General features: G+C 36.1%; 1 protein-coding gene across 1 annotated transcript in view; it reads left to right on the forward strand.

The window, feature by feature from the left end:
• LOC117324094 (pecanex-like protein 1) overlaps nucleotides 1–23,065 on the forward strand; it is a 41,277-nt gene that overhangs the window by 1,411 nt on the left and 16,801 nt on the right. The window contains exons 2-24 of the mRNA XM_033879747.1: nucleotides 1,502–1,686; nucleotides 1,969–2,132; nucleotides 2,470–2,604; nucleotides 2,758–3,990; nucleotides 4,352–4,612; nucleotides 5,237–5,389; nucleotides 5,571–5,624; nucleotides 5,835–5,991; nucleotides 6,550–6,710; nucleotides 9,451–9,547; nucleotides 10,034–10,369; nucleotides 12,075–12,228; nucleotides 13,303–13,335; nucleotides 13,706–13,877; nucleotides 14,609–14,719; nucleotides 15,657–15,748; nucleotides 16,746–16,882; nucleotides 18,780–18,876; nucleotides 19,412–19,510; nucleotides 19,939–20,089; nucleotides 20,348–20,483; nucleotides 20,931–21,108; nucleotides 21,420–21,528. Coding sequence (XP_033735638.1) covers nucleotides 1,502–1,686; nucleotides 1,969–2,132; nucleotides 2,470–2,604; nucleotides 2,758–3,990; nucleotides 4,352–4,612; nucleotides 5,237–5,389; nucleotides 5,571–5,624; nucleotides 5,835–5,991; nucleotides 6,550–6,710; nucleotides 9,451–9,547; nucleotides 10,034–10,369; nucleotides 12,075–12,228; nucleotides 13,303–13,335; nucleotides 13,706–13,877; nucleotides 14,609–14,719; nucleotides 15,657–15,748; nucleotides 16,746–16,882; nucleotides 18,780–18,876; nucleotides 19,412–19,510; nucleotides 19,939–20,089; nucleotides 20,348–20,483; nucleotides 20,931–21,108; nucleotides 21,420–21,528 — 4,405 coding nt within the window. The remainder of the gene's footprint in view (nucleotides 1–1,501; nucleotides 1,687–1,968; nucleotides 2,133–2,469; nucleotides 2,605–2,757; nucleotides 3,991–4,351; nucleotides 4,613–5,236; nucleotides 5,390–5,570; nucleotides 5,625–5,834; nucleotides 5,992–6,549; nucleotides 6,711–9,450; nucleotides 9,548–10,033; nucleotides 10,370–12,074; nucleotides 12,229–13,302; nucleotides 13,336–13,705; nucleotides 13,878–14,608; nucleotides 14,720–15,656; nucleotides 15,749–16,745; nucleotides 16,883–18,779; nucleotides 18,877–19,411; nucleotides 19,511–19,938; nucleotides 20,090–20,347; nucleotides 20,484–20,930; nucleotides 21,109–21,419; nucleotides 21,529–23,065) is intronic.

Here is a 23,065-nt window from a genome sequence, read left to right on the forward strand (position 1 = left end):
TTTAAATATGATATTATACCTAAACTGTAAAGTTGAGACTTATAAATACTGAGATTATTGTCTCTTTCTTTCCACCTTGAAATCAGAGCGGAACTTGCATAGTGTCAAATAGGGTTTGGTTGCTAAAGGTTGGTTGGCGTCAGAACCAAACAATAGCCAGAAACCTTTAACTATCTGAAGAAGAGCTGGAACTAGGCGACCTCTCATTCTCAAGGCAAACATCCTACCACTAGTTATAGGCTAAAGGGAAATTCTCAGTAGTCTGAGCTAGTAAGATGATCTTATATTCTCTACTTTTACACTACTCCTTTAATCAACAAGTCTTTGCCCCCGGAGATAACCACAACCCAGGTTCTTTAGCTCCAAGGAAGCCTTTAAATTTCCTTTAGCTTTCACTTGGAGTGCCTGTAGTCAACGGCATCAAATCTGTAATCGGAAGGTGTAATGAAAAATACCCTGTCTGCACTGGGGTCGAACTAGTGACCTCCAGCTCTCAAGGCAAACATCCTACCACTTGGCTAAAGGGAAATTGCAGCAAGTCTGGGCTACTAAAGTATCCTTATATTCTCTACTTTTACACATATAATATATATAGTGTAGATGTTACATACTACTTACAGATGTCTTTAGTCTTTACCAGAACAGGTAAGGGAATCCAAATAGGCCTAAGACATTAATATTCTCCTAAGAAGGCATTTAAAGAAAGAACACAACCAAGAATTAATTGGAAAAAATGATGAGAAAAGAACAAACTTACAAAATGATTAGAAAAAATCAAACTTAATACGTGTTTAGATCATACAATGGTGCATGGAAATATCCCTGTTAGATGTATCTTGATTGACCTAGGTGGCTGGAGTTTGATTTTCCAATCGGCCATGAAAAGGTTTGGGGTCACATGTCTAACCATATGGGTTTTCTCTCCACTTTCCTCACACAGTAAGACCCCTCACATGCTTCCACCCAGGCCAACAAGAGTGATTAATATAAGTTGATATAATTTTTGTTTTCTTGACCAATTCCTTTACACTTTTAGAATACAAAACATCATGTGAAATAGAGAATGGGTAAATGTTAATGAGTTATTCGATAAAAAGCTTCATGCAGGCAAACAAGTTCAATATATACATATATATTGTAATGGCCTAACAGTAGTTTTAACATAAAATACAAAAAGCAGTAAAAATGTGCACACTTTAGCAAAGAAAGTTGTGTAATATAAAAGACAATAAAAATTAAATACAGTACTTGCAATTGTCATACACAAGTCTGAAGAAGCAGGATGAAACAAACAAAGCTCAACACAAAACTAAAAAAGCATGGTATTTTCAACAGACGCTCATCACTTGTGATATTTTGCAGGAAAACTTGTTTATATGATAAAAATAGATCTGTATGAGAACATATTAACAAGGGTCAGACAGGTAAAAATAATGCAGGTGAATCGAACCTGTCTGTCCTCACATACCATTAACTTTGAGATATACATATTATTTTTCAGACCCTTGTCTCTTCTGTGCTATTATGGGGGCTGTACTGCCTTGTAGTGGGACTGGTGTTTGCTATCCTGAAATGCGTAAACTACCGTCTCCACTATATGTACGACACTACCGAGTTGACAGAGGGGAAAGAGGAGACAGACAAGAAGGACAACAGTGATAAGGACAGCAAGACCATTGAACTAGGGTAAGATTGTATTGTGTTGTTCTATAACTTAGATTTTAATAAAATAACCTATTATAGGAGTCAAGAATTCAAGGTCAGGTTAAAATGCTGTGTTGAAAGTAATAGAATGGAAACAGAAAAATGTTTAATGTTGTTGAAGTGATTTTTTCTCCAACCATCAGATCAATTTGAAGATAATAAAATCTTGACAATATTGATTTTTACATATATGATCTAAAATTAAAATGAAGCTATACCTGTATAAAATTGTCCAGAAAATTAACTAGATTTTTCCTGATTTAGTCCTAGCAAATCAGGTGGACGTGGTCAGGATGAAATAGAGTTACGTCCGATTGGCCGTCCACTATCTGTAAAGCCAGGAGCTAGTCACAATGACGAGGAGAACAACAACAGAGGATTGGTGTCAGTAGAACAGGAACTGACACGGAGACGGTCAGATAGATCAGGTATGCAAAATTGACACAAAACACGTTTCTGAAAATATTTCATTCCTGTTTTTCCTTGAGTTAAATACCATATGTAATGCTGTAGTTTAGTCTTTCGCAAAGACCAATTAGAACAGTAAAAATACATTTAGCACTGCAAGTGAAGGAAAGTAGTATGTTACCTTATAGTGGTTTGGTACACTTTCATTTATCTTACATTATATACATGTAAATATTGTCAACTGGAAGAAGATGATTTAGATAAATTGTTACAATTTTTTCGTAGATTTCAGCCTTTTAAAGTATTCAGTTTCTGTGATGTGAACTTTAACAATTATATTTTACATTTATGAAATAGAAAAGAGGAAAACCAATGGACAGGCTCCCCTGGCTGAGCTTGAAGCAGATGGGATGGACACACAGCCAGAGACTGATCAACGAGAAAAACAGAAAAAATCCAAACTGGAAGTTCAGGAACCGTTAAGTCTTACAGGTACTGTAAAAATCAACATCTGTTTGCTAACAATTTATTTCTTTCTAAATTTGATAACAAGAAATCACACAGAAAATGAATAAGTCTGTGAATTGTAATTGAATTAAGGCTGTTGGATTTCTGTATTTGAACTTTATAAACATTGTGTTTCAGGTGCTGAAGGAGATAATGAGAAAAATTCAACCACAACAAGTCAGAACACCACTAACTCTGCCAATCAGATAACAACAACTGCAGATGTAGAGGTGAACCCACAGGAATCTGATGGTGAGGTAGAGCAAGGAGAGATATTGGGACTCAAGCTCCGTGAGGATACTGATTCTGACCTGTCACCTGATGCTGGATCTTGGATACGTAGGCGCCGCAAAGCTGTCAGAAGGACAAAAAGCTCTTTGGAGAGCACCACTAGGCCAATCCCTCCAATACATGACCCCAACATCAAAGTCAGTGTGAGATCGTCACTTCCTCCTCATCAAAGATTCTCAATGCAGACCGTACAAGAGCAACATTCTGAGACAGGCCTCATTAGGCCTCACAGTGATCAAAATATCCTGAAGAGAGTGAGGCGGTCTAAACGGCCAGGAGATGGTTGTGCTGTGGTGGACGTGGAACAGGACACAGGATCTAGACAATATACACCCTGTTCATTGTCTATGGAATCTGAGGAGGCACGCATTATACACAAAATGGACAAAAACAGGCCCAATATTAAGTGTCATCGCAGTGCATCAGTTGATGAATCTGTCAACTCCTCCAGATCAAGGGTACGTTCAAGGCCACCCATGGAGTCTGCAACATCTTTGGAAGCTGAAATAATGCTGAAACTTATTGCAAGAAAACAATCAGAAGAAAGTGAACAAGCAAGCAATGAGACTGTAAATGAAAAAGGAGAGGAAACTGATGATGATGAGATGAACAGTGTTGATAAAATTGGCAAAGATCCAGTGCCATCTTCCCCACACATATCCAAAAGTACTGAATTGCTTTCTGAAAGGAAGCTTACTGAAACAAATGTCCTCTCTAGCAGGAGGCCCCGTCCATGTGCTGCCTCAGTTGACAGGCTGGGCATTAGGGAAAACAAATTGGAACGTAGTTTTACTGCTGGTAAACCACGCCGCCCAAAACGATCCAAAGACAGACCCTGTAGTGTCGGAGATCTGGAGTCTGTTCCAACCAGCTTTGTTAATGGAAGTGAAGTAGGGTCAGGAGTCAATTCAAAACCTAGAGACTTATCATTGACTTCAAGAATTGCACGTTTTTTACAAGGAGGTAACTCTGACAATACTTCTAATCACCAACAGGAGGCAGCACCATCTCAGCAAAGCAGCACAGTTGGTCTGGACTGGCTCTTCAGTACTGATAGTGACTCGCTTAGTTCTGACGGCCGTAAGTCATTTTCAAAGAATAACTCCACACCAAAGAAAAATCAGGAAATTAATATATATGGAGTCATGTGTCATGTAATATTTGATAATGTAGGTTGAATAGGTTCTAAAATTAGATAAGTTGAATTTTCCTGTGTGCATGTTTTTTTAAACACGCTTTTGTTTAGGATTGAATAGAGGGTATTTTAATCACCACACCTGAAAGTTTTGTTATATCTTGTAATTAAAAAATATTATGTAGTTGTATTTGCTGCTTGTCTGGAGAGATACTAGTAAAGCAGAACATTTATGAATATTTTGTCTACTGGACATTTACAATTTCTGTTTTGTTTTTGTTTTAACAAATGTACTTACAATTACAGGGGAGAGTCCTCATTATGATGAGAAGATGTGGTCCGACTCATCCAGTACAATGACAAATGATGGAGACACCACTACGGTGGAGACTACAAGCCCTGATTTGCCAATCAACTACACACCCCTCCCTGATAATGGGATCATCACTACCCCATCTACTCCTAGTCCAGATGAACTCGAGGCTATGAGAAGGCAGGGTGCTATCCCAAAAAAGTATCCAACCCGCCCACTTCCAGCTCTTCCAGCACCACAACTACCACCCACAGGTTAGCGAAATTGAATATACTGATGAAGATGTTTAACCTTACACGGTTCAATCTCTTTATCTTGACTATAGATGATCCCAGTTTAATTTAAAGGTATATGAATACAGATACAAATGATATCAATACAATACTGTTATGTAAAGACAGAGTAATACTGGGATATCTTGATAGGGAGATTGTTTCCAAGTTTCTTCTTGGAATATGTGATGTTTACATCTTGCACTCCTTTAGTGCATGTGTATACATTTACACAAATAATACTTTTGGAATGACTACCGGCTGCCTCACAACAACAAAACAAAGCTGTACTAGGCTTAGAGTACACACAGGTATGGCTGACTATAAACTGGTTAACTATACATTTACAGGGCATCCAGTTGACCCTTGATTTTTACATAAATTTAGCAATATCAGAAATCAAATCACTACAGCTGAGAAATCTGAAGGGTCAAAACATATGTCTAATATACAATTACTTCAATCCCAAAAATCCAATCTGATTTTGGGGACTCAAAAACATACTCTCAGGAGGTCTACTGGTGACATCCCTGAGTTACCTGTACATGGTAATGCTGTTGTGTACATGATTATGATTGTTTTTAAGTATGTGTTTCTTGTCCACAGATGAACCTATACCTAGTGCAGCTACTCCTTCATCAGGGGAACTCTCTGATCCAGAAGATTTCCGCCGCAAGATTTTAGAGATCTTGAGTGAATCATCCGACAATCCTGAACAAATCAAGAAACTGATAAATGTTGTTATTACCCAGGCTACAGGTGAGGTTTGAATATTTTACTGATTATCTCCACACTGTATAGATTTCAATTGTGTCAGGTGTTTTAATAAAATTAAATGTATTTGGTTTCATTATTACTAGTCTGTAGAGTAGTTTTTTTAAATCTATGAAGACGTGACTTTATATTTCATTTTGCTGAAATTATGTGTTTTTGTTGATAGAGAGAAGAGGCAGTAGAGGCACAGATAGTCTTAGCGGGGAGAGACACAAACAAGGTAGGAATGAGGTCTTACAGGGACAACAATAGAATAAACAATGGACTTGTAATGTTTATTTCATAATAAGAAACACTTCATAATTCTTATCAAAAGATCATTTACATTGATGAAATGTTTTTCTTATTCATCAAATATAAGTGATTGCAAACTTTTAATCATGAATTTATAATACATGTAATATGAAATGTCACTGATGAAATGTTTTAGACAAGGACAAACATGACCCACATACCACACCTAATGCCCCGCCACCGCTTACTGAGGATCAAGAGGCTCACTCATCCAAGTCTGGCACACCAACTGAAGTTTCTGCTCTCCTACCTCTCACCAGCCAGATTTCTACTGGCTCTCGTAGTGGGCGAAAGTAAGTCTTAGCCTGCCTGTCCCTCAGGGTAATCACTGGTTCTCATAGTCACAAGTAAGTCTTAGGCCACCTGTCCCTCAGGGTAATCACTGTCTCACATAGTCACAAGTAAGTCTTAGGCCACCTGTCCCTAAGGGTAATCACTGTGTTTTACCAGTAGCCCATCTGTTTGTTGATTCTAAGGTCAATGCTGACCTTGTAGTTGCAAGTAAGTCAGGGGTCATATGCTCATCTACTTTTGAGGTACAGTTACAGTGAGTATAATACCTTTGTGGACTCCTGATATCTTTGCATTTATTATTTTATTTTTGAGTGTTCACAGTCAGTACAGAAAGAGATAATGTAAAATATCATAATACTGGACTGTATATGCAAATTTATCCATTTTGAGTTGTTTTAGTATACACTGTTAGTAGTATTTAAAACAATGTAGTTTGTAGTATTTAAAACAAACTGTAACACCTGTCTCTTCTATGGGGTCAAGCCACTATTACTGTCAATCAAGCAGTTGCAATAATGATTTTACTTTACGAACCAGTACATGTGTTTCTATGACAGTGTGAAGAGACGCAGGGTGGATCGCACCAAGTCAAAAAATCGCCATCGCCACAACACACCTCCCCATTTATCAGAATCAAGTGGCAGCCAAAATGTCCACATGGCCACCTCTCATGATGACACAACAGAGGGTGCTGTACACTGGTTCAAGGATGACCAAGGTGAGATACCCATAAAGATCTTTTAAGTAGTCATCCAAAGGCAGACTTGTCTTACTTGAGGAGTGAATTTTTTTTTATTTAACTTACAGATCTAGAACTGCTAATTAGCAAAAAATGTTTGCACATGTGAATGTGGAATGCTATATTGTCTGGAAGGAAGCGGCTAGTCATTTCTAATGTTTCATTTATTTTATAGCAAGCATATACAGTGGAACTTCGTTAACTCGAACTCGGATAACTCGAATACCCCGCTTAACTCGAAGTACCTCGCCGGTCCCGGCCGAATTCTCTCTTTATCTTAGTAAAAAAAACTCGGAAAATTCGAATTCGGATAACTCGAAAAACTCGGATAATACGAAGTAAAAATTTGGTCCCAACAATAAAAATCCTACTTGAAATGTTCGAATAACTCGAAGTATAATTTTCGTCGATCGGTGGCAAACGCCGACATTTTTTAAGAGCTAGATCTAAATTCTGTTTGTAATACTGAACATATTGGCACTACTAACCTACATGCTATTATAAGTGTTTCATAAATTCATAAAAGAAATTGTCGGTTGAATCTTATAACAACAAGTCTTGGTGATAAAAAGTACTGCTTTACTTACATCAGGTAATTTCCCAAGGCGGTCGCCGATATCAGTACACACGATAGTCAACAACTCATCTACCCGTTCGCTCAAGCGGAACTAATCTCTGACACACCGGTAGATCTACCCGGCTGATGTTTTTACAGGTGTAGAAATGACACAGTCACCGGCGCCTATTAAATCTTTAAACTGCTGAAACAATAGCGTAATTACTGCCGAGGTGTTCAGAGTACAACTGTAACGGTCAGTGCTGTCTATTAAATCGGATAAAACGCCAACTCAGTTACAGTAACATTTTATACGCACATGCGCAGCCCAACTTCCGGTGCTAATACACATGGAAATGGCGTGGTTATCAATAAAAAGTAAGTAGGCCGAACAAACAGTATTTTATATATGTCCAATAAAAGGTTATGGTTCTGTTACGTTTTGTATGCAATCTGTGTTAAACTTAAACGGTTATTTGTTTTTACATTAATAACTTGTTATTTTGTCGAATTCCGTTTTATCGTTTACCTTTTGCAAACATGACTTGCACATCAGATTGTTATTGAAGTGACTAAGTGAAAGAAACTTTATCGTGACTGTATATCGACTGTATATCTACACCAAATTACAAGTGACATAACGAAACATTACATATATATTTACATGTATTGACCAGTCTTCACACTAAACTGATGAGCGACAGAGCAAAGTTATAATGATTATATAATGTTGACAAATATTGACCAAACTTTTCACCAAAAACGATAACTCGCTTAATTCGAACACTCGGATAACTCGAAGTTTTTTTGTGGTCCCGTCGACTTCGAGTTAACGAAGTTCCACTGTATATATATTTCTATTATCACTTTTTGATTTGTTTTTAGCTCACCTTGACCAAGGTGAGCTTATGTCATACTCAATTTGTCCATCAACAATTTCATTTAATAAAAACGGCTTCTTATTTACTGATTAGAACAAACCTAATTTGACTGGAAGCGTCTGTAAGTGGTGGGGATTCAAAAAGCTACAATGGTGGGGTTAGCCCCAAAGGGGGCTGTAGGGCAGGGCCAAAAGGGAGCAATTGGGCTATATTTCTATAAACAACTTCTTGACTGGAACTAAGCAATGGAGCAACACATCCACTACTGAAACTCTTCTTCCATATCTTGTCTCTGTCATCATTATATGAAGGCACATGTTCACATCGATATAGGGAGATCTTCTCTTTAGCTCGATCGGTTGAGCTTAAGACTAGTATATCATGCCTTTGTACAAAACTTTAAAGCACACATACAGTATTTAATGGCAGATCCTAAGCCAGGAAAAACAGTATTCCTCATATTTTTTTTTTTACCATAATCACTTATATAGCCAGGTGAGTGATTCAGGCCCTCTTGGCCTCTTGTTTAATTGCATTTTATTATAGCTTTTTACAATTATCTCCGATTTAAGGATCATATAATGCTGACTGTACTCCACATCGGTATATCTCCCAATACTATAACAATATCCCTTAAATTAGTTTTAAGAAGGGTTAGTGATGCAATATCAGCATGCATAATTGACCAAATCCAAATGATGGCATGAGCAACATTTTGCAAGACTAGTGTCAGAGCCACTTAGAAAGGAAATGCAGGTCACAGTACATGTACCATATATCTGTATTTGTGCATGCTGCAATTTTTTTTACTGCAAAAATCATGAAAATGTACAACATACATTTTTCACTATTTCATGTTTTTGAAATTTCAATGTTTCAGATGATTTTCAAAAATCCATAATATCCTAACATCAATACTTTGCAATTTCCATCATTTAAATTAATTATGAAGTCTTGATAATTTTCAGTCTGATGATCGTACTTTTGCATATTCATTAGCTCCAATCGCTTTCAAAGTTGCCAGAGACAAATTTTGATATTTTTCACATTGTCACAAAGTCAACTTACATTTTAGTCTGTCACAAGGTGCTTATATTTTATCTTAAATACATTTGTTGATGCCTATATAAGAAGGGAAGTAACTTTTACAGACAACCACTTGATGGGATCGCTAAATTCCCAACAGATACATACATTCAAAAAATACCTGATATATATGTAATATATATGGGTTATTACTTGCCTAGGAATAGATCTAACTAATTTAACTTCTGTTTTATAGGTAACTGGTTGTCATATACATTTGGGGAAAACAGTAGTGGTGTGGCCTTGAACACTACGGAGACCGTTGACGCCACAGTACCGTGGTCAGAAAAGAGGTAAGTATATTTTGTTTATTGCAGGGACTGGAAAGGCTGAGTCTAGATATGGGCCATTTACCATTGTTATAAAAAATCCTATTGGCCATTTGCTTTTTTTCTATGTAAGATTTTCAAATTTCCATGGGCCATAGGCACATACAAATTCTGAATGGCCCCTATATGTCCTTCCCAACTCCTATTATCAGGATTCCTTTGAATGTTGGAAAATGAATTGATTGTCAGCAGAATTTTCTAGGGTAATTATCCTTAATATTTGAATTAATGGAATGAAACTACTGGGTATAGTTTAAATCCTGAACAATTTACATAGATTTCTGACTCAAACCAGATGCAGTTTATAAGTAGTCATCATCTTTATTCTATTATTGTCCAGATGTATCAGTTGTTGATATAACTCATTAATTATTCCGTTTATCAGAATGTTCCTTTTTTAAATTTTGAAAATTATACTTTATCACTGTAAAGGATTTGTTGGTTTTGCAGTTGGAGCCTGAGTGGCTCTGATTCTACTGTGATATTAGACTCACCAAAGGCAGAGACTAATAAGGATGAACCCAGTCTGTTGGACTCCAATGGACAGGTTGTCATCAACTTTGTCAACCTTCCCGGCCTGGTGGAGTCTCATATGGGACTACACAACCGCCGTGCACGTATTCCCTCAGGCTGTCAAACAGGAAGCTCATCAGACTCTGATCTCCAAGACTCGGCATCTCACGATGGAAAACCCAAACCCTTCTACAAATTCAAGCTCATGCCATTTCTGTCGAAATACAGTAAGGTGCATTTTGATAGACTGGCACTGTTAGCTTTATTAGATAGGTGAGTGGTTATACATTTTCAATAAGTTCTAACTACATCAGCCTCAGATTCACTCGAATACTTATATAACATTTTCATTTAAATTTTAATGTAAAACTTGAAATATATTTAGAAACACCCAGGTAACCAGCATTTTTTTTAACAGCTTTTTTTGCATGGTCGGTTAATATGACTTTTTATCGGGAATCACGTGACACTGTTTTAGCTATTCAGAAAGTGTAAAACATATATTTTTTTTAAAATAATAATAACATTTTCATTTTTTGAAGGTAAAACTTGAAGGATATAATTATTCCCGTTTTGGTATATTCCTACATTAAAGCTGACAGTGCAAGTTAAAAAGCATCCAATTGAAATTAAAAAAAAAAAAAATTCCTGTACAGATTTCCAAAAATCGTTTCCGAGACAATCCCCAGTTATGGTAGTGTCGTATCTAAGGACGGGCAGACATTTTTCTTTTTTGTTATGCGTGGATACAACCAAGCCGCCGCTGCTATAAAAAGATCGTGCTTCGTCACACTCGCATTCACTCTAACCTCAGGTGTTCACGGTGACACACCTGTATCTTCTACACTATATCTGTACACCACGTGACCTACAACTGTATTCGCGCACGACACCAAACAGAAGCACTTACCTGTAACTTGAGCAGAAAGATGGTCAGTGTCTCTCAATTATCTTTCAAATCTTGTTGAAAATAAAGTCTCCAAATAAATGCTTGAAAATGCATAACGAATTAATCCCAAATACTCTATCCATCTTCTCATGTGTTTTTCGTGGGTGCAGCCATTTTCATAACAAGTAAACAGTCCGAGGAGTTCCGATTTTTACTCGTATCCTACACTAGCACTCCTCGGATGTTTTCCTATTGTCTACACTACACTAGGGCTGTTGTGCGGTTTTATCACGTTTTAATTGCGTTATGGCACGTGCACAAATAATACATTTGTACGAAGACACGGAAAATATTTCGATGGAAACTATGGATATAATGATGTAACAGTTGTAAAGTTGTTCTTGCTGCATATCCCACTGGAAAGACTCAGGTAGGAATTTACTCATATTTACTCTGTTTATAATTTCATTAGGTACATGTTTTGTTGGGGCCCAAATAGTTTGTGTTGTCAATACTTTCTTTTCTTTCTTTTATTGTAAAATAAAATATATATGTATATTTATAAAGTTACCTCTTCAAATTCCATATTCAAGTTCCGTAATGTGAACAAAAACTCATTTGCGTTTGTATTGAGAACGTATACTATGTATAATGGAGAGATGTGTCGCTATGCGCGTGTATCGATAGACTGATACTTGTCTCAATGAACGCACGCGCTTTTATAGCGGCTCGTATCTACGCATTACAAAAAACAAAAATGTCTGCCCGTCCTTAGATACGACACAACCATAATTGGGGGATGTCTCGGAAACGATTTTTGGAAATCTGTACATGTATTATTTTTTTTTAATCTCAATTGCATGCTTTTTAACTTACACTGTCAGCTTTAAGCTACAATATGTTTAAATATGTTTTGTAATCAACATCAGAATTCTATAAAACTTGAAATTGTTTAACTTGCTATTTAAAAACAAATACCTGGTTATGATAAGGAATTTTCACTGTGGATTTTATATCTTAAAAATGTTGACTAGCAAGTTTTACTCTGTCAAAATGTTGAACTTGTGCTCTCTTATTGTGTCTCAACAGGAATTTAACAATTATAGAGAACTTTGTAGCTGTGATAATATCCATGGCTGTGGCTGCCCTAGGAGCCCTTGTCCTCAGCAGTAACTTCTACCACGACTTCTTTGTGTTCCTCTTCTGTTTTATTATCGCCAGTTGTCAATATTCACTAGTAAAGGTAAGTGTTATAAATAGTTGTCAATATTCACTAGTAAAGGTAAGTGTTATAAATAGTTGTCATTATTCACTAGTAAAGGTATCTGTTATTTATAATAGTTGTCAATATTCACTAGTAAAGGTATCTGTTATTAACAGTTGTCAGCATTCATTAGTAAAGGTATGTGTTATAAACAGTTGTCAATATTCACTAGTAAAGGTGTTATTAACAGTTGTCAATATTCTGACACTAGTAAAGGTAAGTGTTATTAACAGTTGTCAGCATTCAGTATCTGTTATTAACAGTTGTCAATATTCACTAGTAAAGGTAAGTGTTATTAACAGTTGTCAATATTCACTAGTAAAGGTAAGTGTTATAAACAGTTGTCAATATTCACTAGTAAAGGTGTTATTAACAGTTGTCAATATTCACTAGTAAAGGTGTTATTAACAGTTGTCAATATTCTGACACTAGTAAAGGTATCTGTTATTAACAGTTGTCAATATTCACTAGTAAAGGTAAGTGTTATTAACAGTTGTCAATATTCACTATTAAAGGTAAGTGTTATAAACAGTTGTCAATATTCACTAGTAAAGGTAAGTGTTATAAACAGTTGTCAAAATTCTGACACTAGTAAAGGTAAGTGTTATTAACAGTTGTCAGCATTCACTAGTAAAGGTATCTGTTATTAACAGTTGTCAATATTCACTAGTAAAGGTGTTATTAACAGTTGTCAATATTCTGACACTAGTAAAGGTAAGTGTTATTAACAGTTGTCAATATTCACTAGTAAAGGTGTTATTAACAGTTGTCAATATTCTGACACTAGTAAAGGTAAGTGTTATTAACAGTTGTCAATATTCTGACACTAGTAAAGGTAACTGTTATTAACAGTTTTTAGTATTCAATAGTATCTTCCCTGCTCTTACCATTGTATTTTAATGTACCAAAGGAAATATAACTGTGATTGTATGAGTTTTATTTCTAGTAAGTGTTGAGTACCCCGATTCACATGTTGAGAACAAGAAATGGTACTATAAATCTCTACAGTGTAGCAGTAGTATCTTAACCAACATACATTTATCATCATTTCAGAGTGTCCAGCCTGATGCAGCATCACCCATGCATGTAAGTTTTTATTTGTCAGTTACATTGTATGAACACCATTCACAGCAATATTTAAATCTGTTGTGTTTGTCTTTAAAAGATTGTTTCACCTCTTATTAATGTTTTTTATAACGTTGGAAACATCATCGACAACAATACAGATATGTTGCAGCCTGAGAACTTGGAGTTTCAGTTAATAATACATTCAACACAAATTATCTACGTTTAGCTCTGACTTAGTGTGATATTTTGAAGTCTGTTTTGAAAACAAGATGGCTGTCTTTCCATACCCTTATTAAGTAATGAAGTAACATGAAATGGACATGATAGTGAGAACAACAATAAATAAACGTGTTTATATAGTATGATGAATTTGTCACTGTTGTTACAGGGATACAACCGTATTGTGGTGTTCAGCCGTCCATTTTACTTTTGTGTGTGCTGTGGCCTTATGCTGTTACTGGACCATGGCCGGAGATTCGTGCCCACCACACCAACCTATGTTTATGGAGTGCCATTCACTGTTGCGTCCTGTCTCATTTTTGCCAGAGACTTTCTTCAAAGTGAGTAGCTATTAGTCTATACATAAAGGTATTGAACAGTAATTTATGCTAATTGTAATAGAAATTGCTTAATACATACTGCATTAAACCTATATGGGAGCCAAGTGATTTGGTTACCTATTAGCATGAATTCAGTGTCAAGTCTGTATATTTACAGTGAAGTCAAATAGTACCTTATTGATCTAAATATAGATATTCCCTGATATTTGCTATAAGGTATTGCTATAGCTTTAGTGCTTAGAACATTCTTGAAGCAACATAGCATCATCTAAATGTTTGCTTCGTATGACAGGCTAATTTATGTGAGGTGGAAGGAAAGAAGATATTAGCAATTTTAGCCATAATGCTCTGAATGTAACATATTCTGTCAGTGTTGATATTGGGATAGGGGGGAATTCTAAAAATATATTGTAAGAATTTCGGTGTAAGTGCAGCTGTAAGATAAGCCAATTGCAATAAAACATTGGACAGAATCTAGTAATCAGGCATAGTGTAACACATCTTATCCATTTCGTTTTACAATGTAAAAAAAAATTAAATAGGACCAAAAGAAATAATTTGTTTATTTTCTTTTCATCTATAAAATCAATGGCTGTTAAACACTGAAACCAGTTTGTCAAATTACAATGTAAATTATTTTTTGTTTACTAAGAATGTGTGATATTTTGAGATACTACCTATCTGGAACAGGTAGAGATTAAGATGTAACTAATGTACATTGTGTGTTGCAGTGTTTATCCTGTGTTTTCCACTTATATTCACACTGGGCCTCCTACCACAAGTAAACACCTTTATGATGTACCTGTTGGAGCAGATTGACATGCATGTGTTTGGTGGTAATGGTAAGTCTCACTTTAGTCCCACTTCAGTTCTGTTTGATTTTTAAATTACAAATCGGTATTTTTCATGCTAAAACTTAAAATTAAAAATAAATAAATGTGAAAAATGTAAAATACTCCATTGTTATTAACATGCTGTTCCAAAAAAAGGGGGAAATTTCATCCTCCCGTTTTAGCTGCTATCATGGTCTCACAATGTTGCCAATTTCCTGCATCAATATAATAGACAGCCAGTTAGTTACTGCTCAGATCCTACGATGGCCTTATGATGTAGCAAGTTTCCTACATCAATATAATAGACAGCCAGTTAGTTACTGCTCAGATCCTATGATGGCCTTATGATGTAGCAAGTTTCCTACATCAATATAATGGTAGACAGCCAGATAGTTACTGCTCAGATCCTACGATGGCCTTATGGTGTAGCAAGTTTCCTACATCAATATAATGGTAGACAGCCAGATAGTTACTGCTCAGATCCTACGATGGCCTTATGGTGTAGCAAGTTTCCTACATCAATATAATGGTAGACAGCCAGACAGTTACTGCTCGGCTTTATCTCCATTCTTGTCATAAAATTTCACATTCGCTGGGGCACTGTAGTTTGCCAAATTATTTTGTTATTGAAAATATATGGGATATAACACAGTTTTAAATCTTAAATACGAAAATAACTTTTTTCATTGATGATTATAAAAAATCTTCATTTTATCGCATCAGTGGGTATTAAATGATTTGTTAAACAGATTAATATTTGTATAACTCTTAAGCTTTGAGAATTTCATTTTAGATAATCTGTTTTGAAAATGTGCATCATGCTACAGCTGCTGTGAAATTTTGTCTCAAGCGATATATATAGTGAGAAGAACATTGAAATTGTATAATCTGTTACAGCTACTGTGAGTTTGGGGACATCAGTGTACTGTTGTATATTCTGTTACAGCTACTGTGAGTTTGGGAGCATCAGTGTACTGTGTGGTGCGGAGTGTATTAGCGGTCACCTTTCTGTATGGGGCTTGCTTCCTTGCCATTGGAGTAAGTAGCGTAAAATGTAGTTTGGTCAGGAATTTAAGATAAAGAGTTAAATTATTCATAGAATTAAACATACCGTATATGACCTAATAAGGGCGCAGGGCGTGGGTAATTGACAGTGGGTGCACCCTTATTAAGATTCGTTATTCTTAAGTTTTATGAAACAGACTATACCTTATAGCAGAATACCCAAAGCTGTTGAAACGGTAAAATATTCAGTCATCAAAATACTCCAGATGAAGATATCTATTCATTATCATATATTAAGCTTAAACATCACTTGAATATTCCTATAAACTTGTAAACCATGCCAGTTGTTCTTTAGACCAGAGAATGTGTGTTCCACCATTTATGTTCAAATGGAACTCTTTGGTGTTCTTTTTATAGACACAGGTGATTTCCCAGATCATATCAGACATCGTTTTCTATGACCTAATAACTGATTTGCAATGTCTTTTACTAGCTTTGTGTTCAGAACAACAGTTTGTTAACAACATGAATTAAGTCTTTTACTTTATCTTCAAATAAAGATGGTAAGTTATTATTTGTATGTGTGTTTAGTTTATCTTCAAATAAAGATGGTAAGTTATTATTTGTATGTGTGTTTAGTTTCAAGTGCACTTTGCACTGACATCTGTAGGAATACTTCAGTAGACAAGATGTGGTGAAAACTTGTGTTCCAGTGACTTAATTTGCTGAAGAAAATTGAACACATAAAGTAGCCAATCATTCCACATGAATTATTTCTTTTGAACACCATTTTGACACTCAGTCAAAGATTTTTTTCTTGGAGGAAAAAAGGTAGGGGCGCCCTTATAGGGCAGGTGCCCTTTTTAGGTCATATACAGTATGACATTGATGGTTTTAAATATTTCTTAATTCAAATAGGGCCTAACTATGTTTTTTTTTGTTGATTTCAGTAAGGCATTACTTAAGTCTTTAGACATTCTTAGAGTTTCTACTTTGTTATGGTACTGACACATGATACAATGTATTACAGGTCGGAGCTGGAACAGGACAACATGCTTGTGATGACAAGGACCTGTCACAGAATGTTGTCTTCTCTATCTTCTCCGCGCTGCTGGTCGCCATATCTTACCATCTCAGTAGAAGTGCTAGTGATCCCTCAGTGTTGTGGTAAGGCATACACATATTTCTCAAAAACCTGTCTAGTCTAGGGATACTGTTCACAGACTGTCTAAGGATACTGTTTACAGACTGTCCAGGGATACTGTACACAAACTGTCCAGGGATATTGTTCACAGACTGTCCAGGGATACTGTTTACAGACTGCCCAGGGATACTGTTTTCAGACTGTCCAGGGATACTGTTTACAGACTGTCCAGGGATACTGTACACAGACTGTCCAGGGATATTGTTCACAGACTGTCCAGGGATACTGTTTACAGACTGCCCAGGGATACTGTTTACAGACTGTCCAGGGATACTGTTTACAGACTGTCCAGGGATACTGTACACAGACTGTCCAGGGATACTGTTCACAGACTGTCCAGGGATACTGTACACAGACTGTCCAGGGATACTGTTTACAGTCTGTCCAGGGATACTGTACACAGACTGTCCAGGGATACTGTTTCAGAACTGTCCCGGCGATACTTACACCAGACTGTCCAGGGATACTGTTCACAGACTGTCCAGGGATACTGTACACAGACTGTCAGGGATACTGTTACACAGACTGTCCAGGGATACTGTTACACGACTGTCCAGGGATACTGTTACACAGACTGTCCAGGGATACTGTTTACAGACTGTCCAGGGATACTGTACACAGACTGTCCAGGGATACTGTACACAGACTGTCCAGGGATACTGTTCACAGACTGTCCAGGGATACTGTTCACAGACTGTCCAGGGATACTGTACACAGACTGTCCAGGGATACTGTTTACAGACTGTCCAGGGATACTGTACACAGACTGTCCAGGGATACTGTACACAGACTGTCCAGGGATACTGTACACAGACTGTCCAGGGATACTGTACACAGACTGTCCAGGGATACTGTACACAGACTGTCCAGGGATACTGTACAGACTGTCCAGGGATACTTTACACAGACTGTCCAGGGATACTGTTCACAGACTGTCCAGGGATACTGTTTACAGACTGTCCAGGGATACTGTTTACAGACTGTCCAGGGATACTGTTTACAGACTGTCCAGGGATACTGTTTACAGACTGTCCAGGGATACTGTTCATAGACTGTCCAGGGATACTGTACACAGACTGTCCAGGGATACTGTACACAGACTGTCCAGGGATACTGTACACAGACTGTCCAGGGATACTGTACACAGACTGTCCAGGGATACTGTACACAGACTGTCTAGGGATACTGTACACAGACTGTCCAGGGATACTGTTTACAGAGTGTCCAGGGATACTGTACACAGACTGTCCAGGGATACTGTACACAGACTGTCCATCTGCCATACATTGTTTTCTAGACAATGAATTCAATTGAAGAAAACTTTGGTTTTGCTTCAGACATTTTCTAACATGATCAGGATATATGAATATTTATGTAAATTGTGGTTGCTTATCCTTGAGTTTGATTTGTTGACACATTACTTTAAATTTCTTAATTACTTCATTTAAAGATATTATTTGCATGCATTATAGTTTTGGTCATATCAGTTTTTAAAAAAAAGCCAGTATTCATTTTCAGTTCTGATTGGCCAACATATATCGGAAGATAACTTATAAGTATTCATAGATTTTAAACCAACTCTAGGGTGTCTTTGAATAGCTGACTACAATGTATATAGTTCCTGGCTTCAACAGAGTATCCTTGGAAATGGACCTGAGTTCTAATTCACAGGAATCATTAGAAACAAATTGACTGTAATTTTAATACAAAAAACCATTGACCCCAATTTATTTTGCAATTCAAGGTTTTATCTCACAATAATTTGGTCATAAAAGAAAGGCATTTGTTCAAAAAAAGAGAGAGAGGAAGCTTAGTCTTGTAGAGATGTCATACTGAGATCATTTTATCTGGTTACAATAGGATGTTGTTGCGAGATCTCATGTGTAAGGAGAAGAAAAAGGAAGGAGAGGATGGCGACCTTATAGATCCACTTCCTGATAAACTGAAGAAATGTGTGGTATGTATCGAAGTAGAATGATGTGATTTTGAAGGCAACAGTTTGTTGTGTATGTTTTAGTTGACACAACCTCTGAGACATATTAACCCAAATTTTCTTATTGCTGTGTACTGCTAGGACCAATGTCACTATTCCGTTTTTATCTCACCTGGCCCGAGCATTACTATGGGGTTGGGCAAATTGAGTCAATTTCAATTTATATCAATTTGACTGTATTTGATATCAACGGCTTCTTTAAAACAAATTAATGCTTTTTTATATACTGATTAAATTAATTTTAGATCCTTAACTGGCAAAGTGGTTATTATATATAATTCAAATAGAAGATTTTGTCATATTTGGTGAAATATCCAGGTGAGCGATACAGGCCCTCTGGGCCTCTTATTTATATCTACACATTATTTTAAATTGAGTAATGCTGTGTAAGTTGTCTTGCATCTAAGAGCCTTCATATTTTAATATAGCTAGGTATTGACACTAGTTGATAAAGTTTTGTTCTGTTTGACTGAGTGCTGTGTTTTGTGTTGTTTGACAGAGTGAACGTCTGCAGTCGGACCTTCTGGTTGTACTAGTCATCCTGGTGATAGGGTTTGCTGTCCACCTCAGCACAGTCTTCAGCAGTCCAGACCTACAGGTTTGTCACACCTAACAAGCAAAATTTCATCATAAACATTTCTCATTTGTCATGAATTATTTTTAAACAATTTTGACCAAAGAAAACTATTAAAACCTTTCATTTTGTTGATATTTAGAAGTACATTCCAAGTAGACTTGTAACATTTTGATCATGATAGTTGACTTGAATTTTTTTTATTTTACATAAAATATAGAAGCATATTTGATAGTTCATATAATATACCAGAAATGAGTTGAAAAAGGTAGATAGATGTGCTTTCGAATTTAATTACCATGCGTAGATTGTTCAAGTGAACAAGATTCTTTGCTATTACACATTATTATTCAAAACGTCATGATACTGAATTAAGATCTAAACAGTGATGGTATAATTCAATACATGATGATACTGAATCAAGATCTGAAGAGTGATGGTCTGTATTACAGCCACTGCTGAGTGACATTCTGTACTACATTGCCGCCAGTGTCGGCTTCATCGCTCACTACATCATTCCTATGCTGCGTAAGGAGATGCCCTGGCTCTGCTGTTCTCACCCCGCCCTAGCTTCCCGAGAGAGGAACATGTTTGAGGTGGAAGGTGAGTCCTTGTAACTGTTTATTATGTAGAGATCAGTGATCACGTAAACTGGTCAAGTTAGTATATATCTTAGGAACAGTTTAAATTACCGAGTAATATTCAGAATTGTTTTGTATAAATTAGATAATGTCAAATTAGACAAATACACATTTGTTTGATAATATGTAATTCAAATATGTATGCATTATTGAATTTTTTAAGAAGATTTCACATGTCATAATAAGCCATTGTTTACATGAAATATTGTTCCATTGACAGGTGCTCCAAAGATAATGCTGTTTGAGAGATTTTATGTATGGCTGCGTTTCTTTGAGCGTAATGCCATGTACCCTGTTGTCTTTCTATGTGCCTTGACCCAGTCAACACCTCAGATTGTCTGCAAGTTTGGAATTTAGTAAGGACTATTAATAGTATTTAGTAGAATCATTTATAAAGTTAATACAATAATATGTTTTAGATTAAACGAGTAAAAAATTAAATGCACTTCTGTTGTTAACAGAATTTCGATATACAGTCAATCCTGTCATATGTCCCAAGGGAGGCAAGAAAAAGGGTCATATATGACAGTTGATCTATTAATCAAGGTTTAGGTAACTAGTATAATAGTACAAGCTTTGGGAGGGAAATTATGGTAACATATCAAAAGGAATCACAAGGCAGGTTTGACAGTTTGCTGCAGTCATTGTTACAATTAACCAAAGTAATTACTCATTCAATCTGAAACACGACAAATATGGCAAATATTGCACTACTTGTACATTACCTCACAGCTGCTGTATTATTTTTGCTGAATTATTTAGTTTTGGTTGAGATCTCAATGAATGATTTGTGTATGTTTCAGTGTGGGGCCACTCATCATTGCCACATGTGCCCTGAAGTTGCTGAGGTTTTCGTTTTCTGACACACCAAAGCAATACCTTATTATCACATTCACTGTGTTCTTCTTCAAGTACGACTACAGACATTCATCAGAAACATTCCTCATTGACTATTTTTTCATATCCATTATTTTTTGTAAGGTAAGTTAACATGTTGACAAAGGAAGGGTTACTTCAATAAGTTATTTTATTATCAGTCTGTATTGTATCATTTCTGAAAATTATTCCAGTTGAATGAATTTGTATTTTTTCTTGACAGCTTTCAGATAATTCATTTGACATTTAGATATCAACAAGAATGTGTTTTACTGTATAGCATAGCAATCAATAGTAATGTATAATTTGTTATGGCATAAGTATCAACATAATTTTGAATTCAATGTTATATTTATAAATGAAATAGGTTTTAGTTGATATGTTGTATTAAAAAGTGATTGTTGTCTCTTTTCCAGTTCTGTGATTTGATGTTGAAGATGAAGTTTATCATAACATACATTGCTCCGTGGCAGATCACCTGGGGCTCAGCTTTCCATGCCTTCGCTCAACCATTCAGTGTTCCTCGTATCCTTTTTATCAAGCCAGGGTAAAGAAATTGTCATTGTAGTAAGTTCTGAAAGAAAGTTATTTGAAGCTTAAATGTTTGTTTTATGACATTACTTATCATCTTGATGTTTTATATATAAGTATGTTTACGGTACACATTATAGCCTTTATATCGGGGCTCGTGTAGGGTCATGTGCAAAACTTTAATAGAGAGACCTGTAGGAGCTTTCATGACCAAGCAACTCTTGCAGAGGGTTAATTTAGCATCAGAAGCATGCTGAGATAGTGTAAGATATCCATTAATTATCTACCTGAGATGGTGTTAGATATCCATTAATTATCTGGCTGAGATAGTGAAGGATATCCATTAATTATCTGGCTGAGGTGGTGTAAGATATCCATTAATTATCTGGCTGAGATGGTGTAAGATATCCATTAATTATCTGGCTGAGATAGTGTAAGATATCCATTAATTATCTGGCTGAGGTGGTGTAAGATATCCATTAATTATCTAGCTGAGATGGTGTAAGATATCCATTAATTATCTGGCTGAGATGGTGTTAGATATCCATTAATTATCTGGCTGAGATGGTGTTAGATATCCATTAATTATCTGGCTGAGGTGGTGTAAGATATCCATTAATTATCTAGCTGAGATGGTGTTAGATATCCATTAATTATCTGGCTGAGATGGTGTAAGATATCCATTAATTATCTGGCTGAGGTGGTGTAAGATATCCATTAATTATCTGGCTGAGATGGTGTAAGATATCCATTAATTATCTGGCTGAGATGGTGTAAGATATCCATTAATTATCTGGCTGAGATGGTGTAAGATATCCATTAATTATCTAGCTGAGATGGTGTAGGATATCCATTAATTATCTAGCTGAGTTTGTGTAAGATATCCATTAATTATCTAGCTGAGGTGGTGTTAGATATCCATTAATTATCTAGCTGAGTTTGTGTAAGATATCCATTAATTATCTGGCTGAGATGGTGCAAGATATCCATTAATTATCTAGCTGAGATGGTGTAAGATATCCATTAATTATCTAGCTGAGGTGGTGTTAGATATCCATTAATTATCTGGCTGAGGTGGTGTAAGATATCCATTAATAATCTGGCTGAGGTGGTGTAAGATATCCATTAATTATCTAGCTGAGATGGTGTAAGATATCCATTAATTATCTGGCTGAGGTGGTGTTAGATATCCATTAATTATCTGGCTGAGATGGTGTAAGATATCCATTAATTATCTGGCTGAGGTGGTGTAAGATATCCATTAATTATCTAGCTGAGATGGTGTAAGATATCCATTAATTATCTGGCTGAGGTGGTGTTAGATATCCATTAATTATCTGGCTGAGATGGTGTAAGATATCCATTAATTATATAGCTGAGATGGTGTAGGATATCCATTAATTATATAGCTGAGATAGTGTAAGATATCCATTAATTATCTAGCTGAGATGGTGTAGGATATCCATTAATTATCTAGCTGATATGGTTTAAGATATCCATTAATTATCTAGATGATATGGTGTAAGCTATC

The sequence above is a fragment of the Pecten maximus genome, chromosome 3 (genome assembly GCF_902652985.1).
Source record: "Pecten maximus chromosome 3, xPecMax1.1, whole genome shotgun sequence".
NCBI classification, from domain to species: Eukaryota; Metazoa; Mollusca; class Bivalvia; order Pectinida; family Pectinidae; genus Pecten; species Pecten maximus.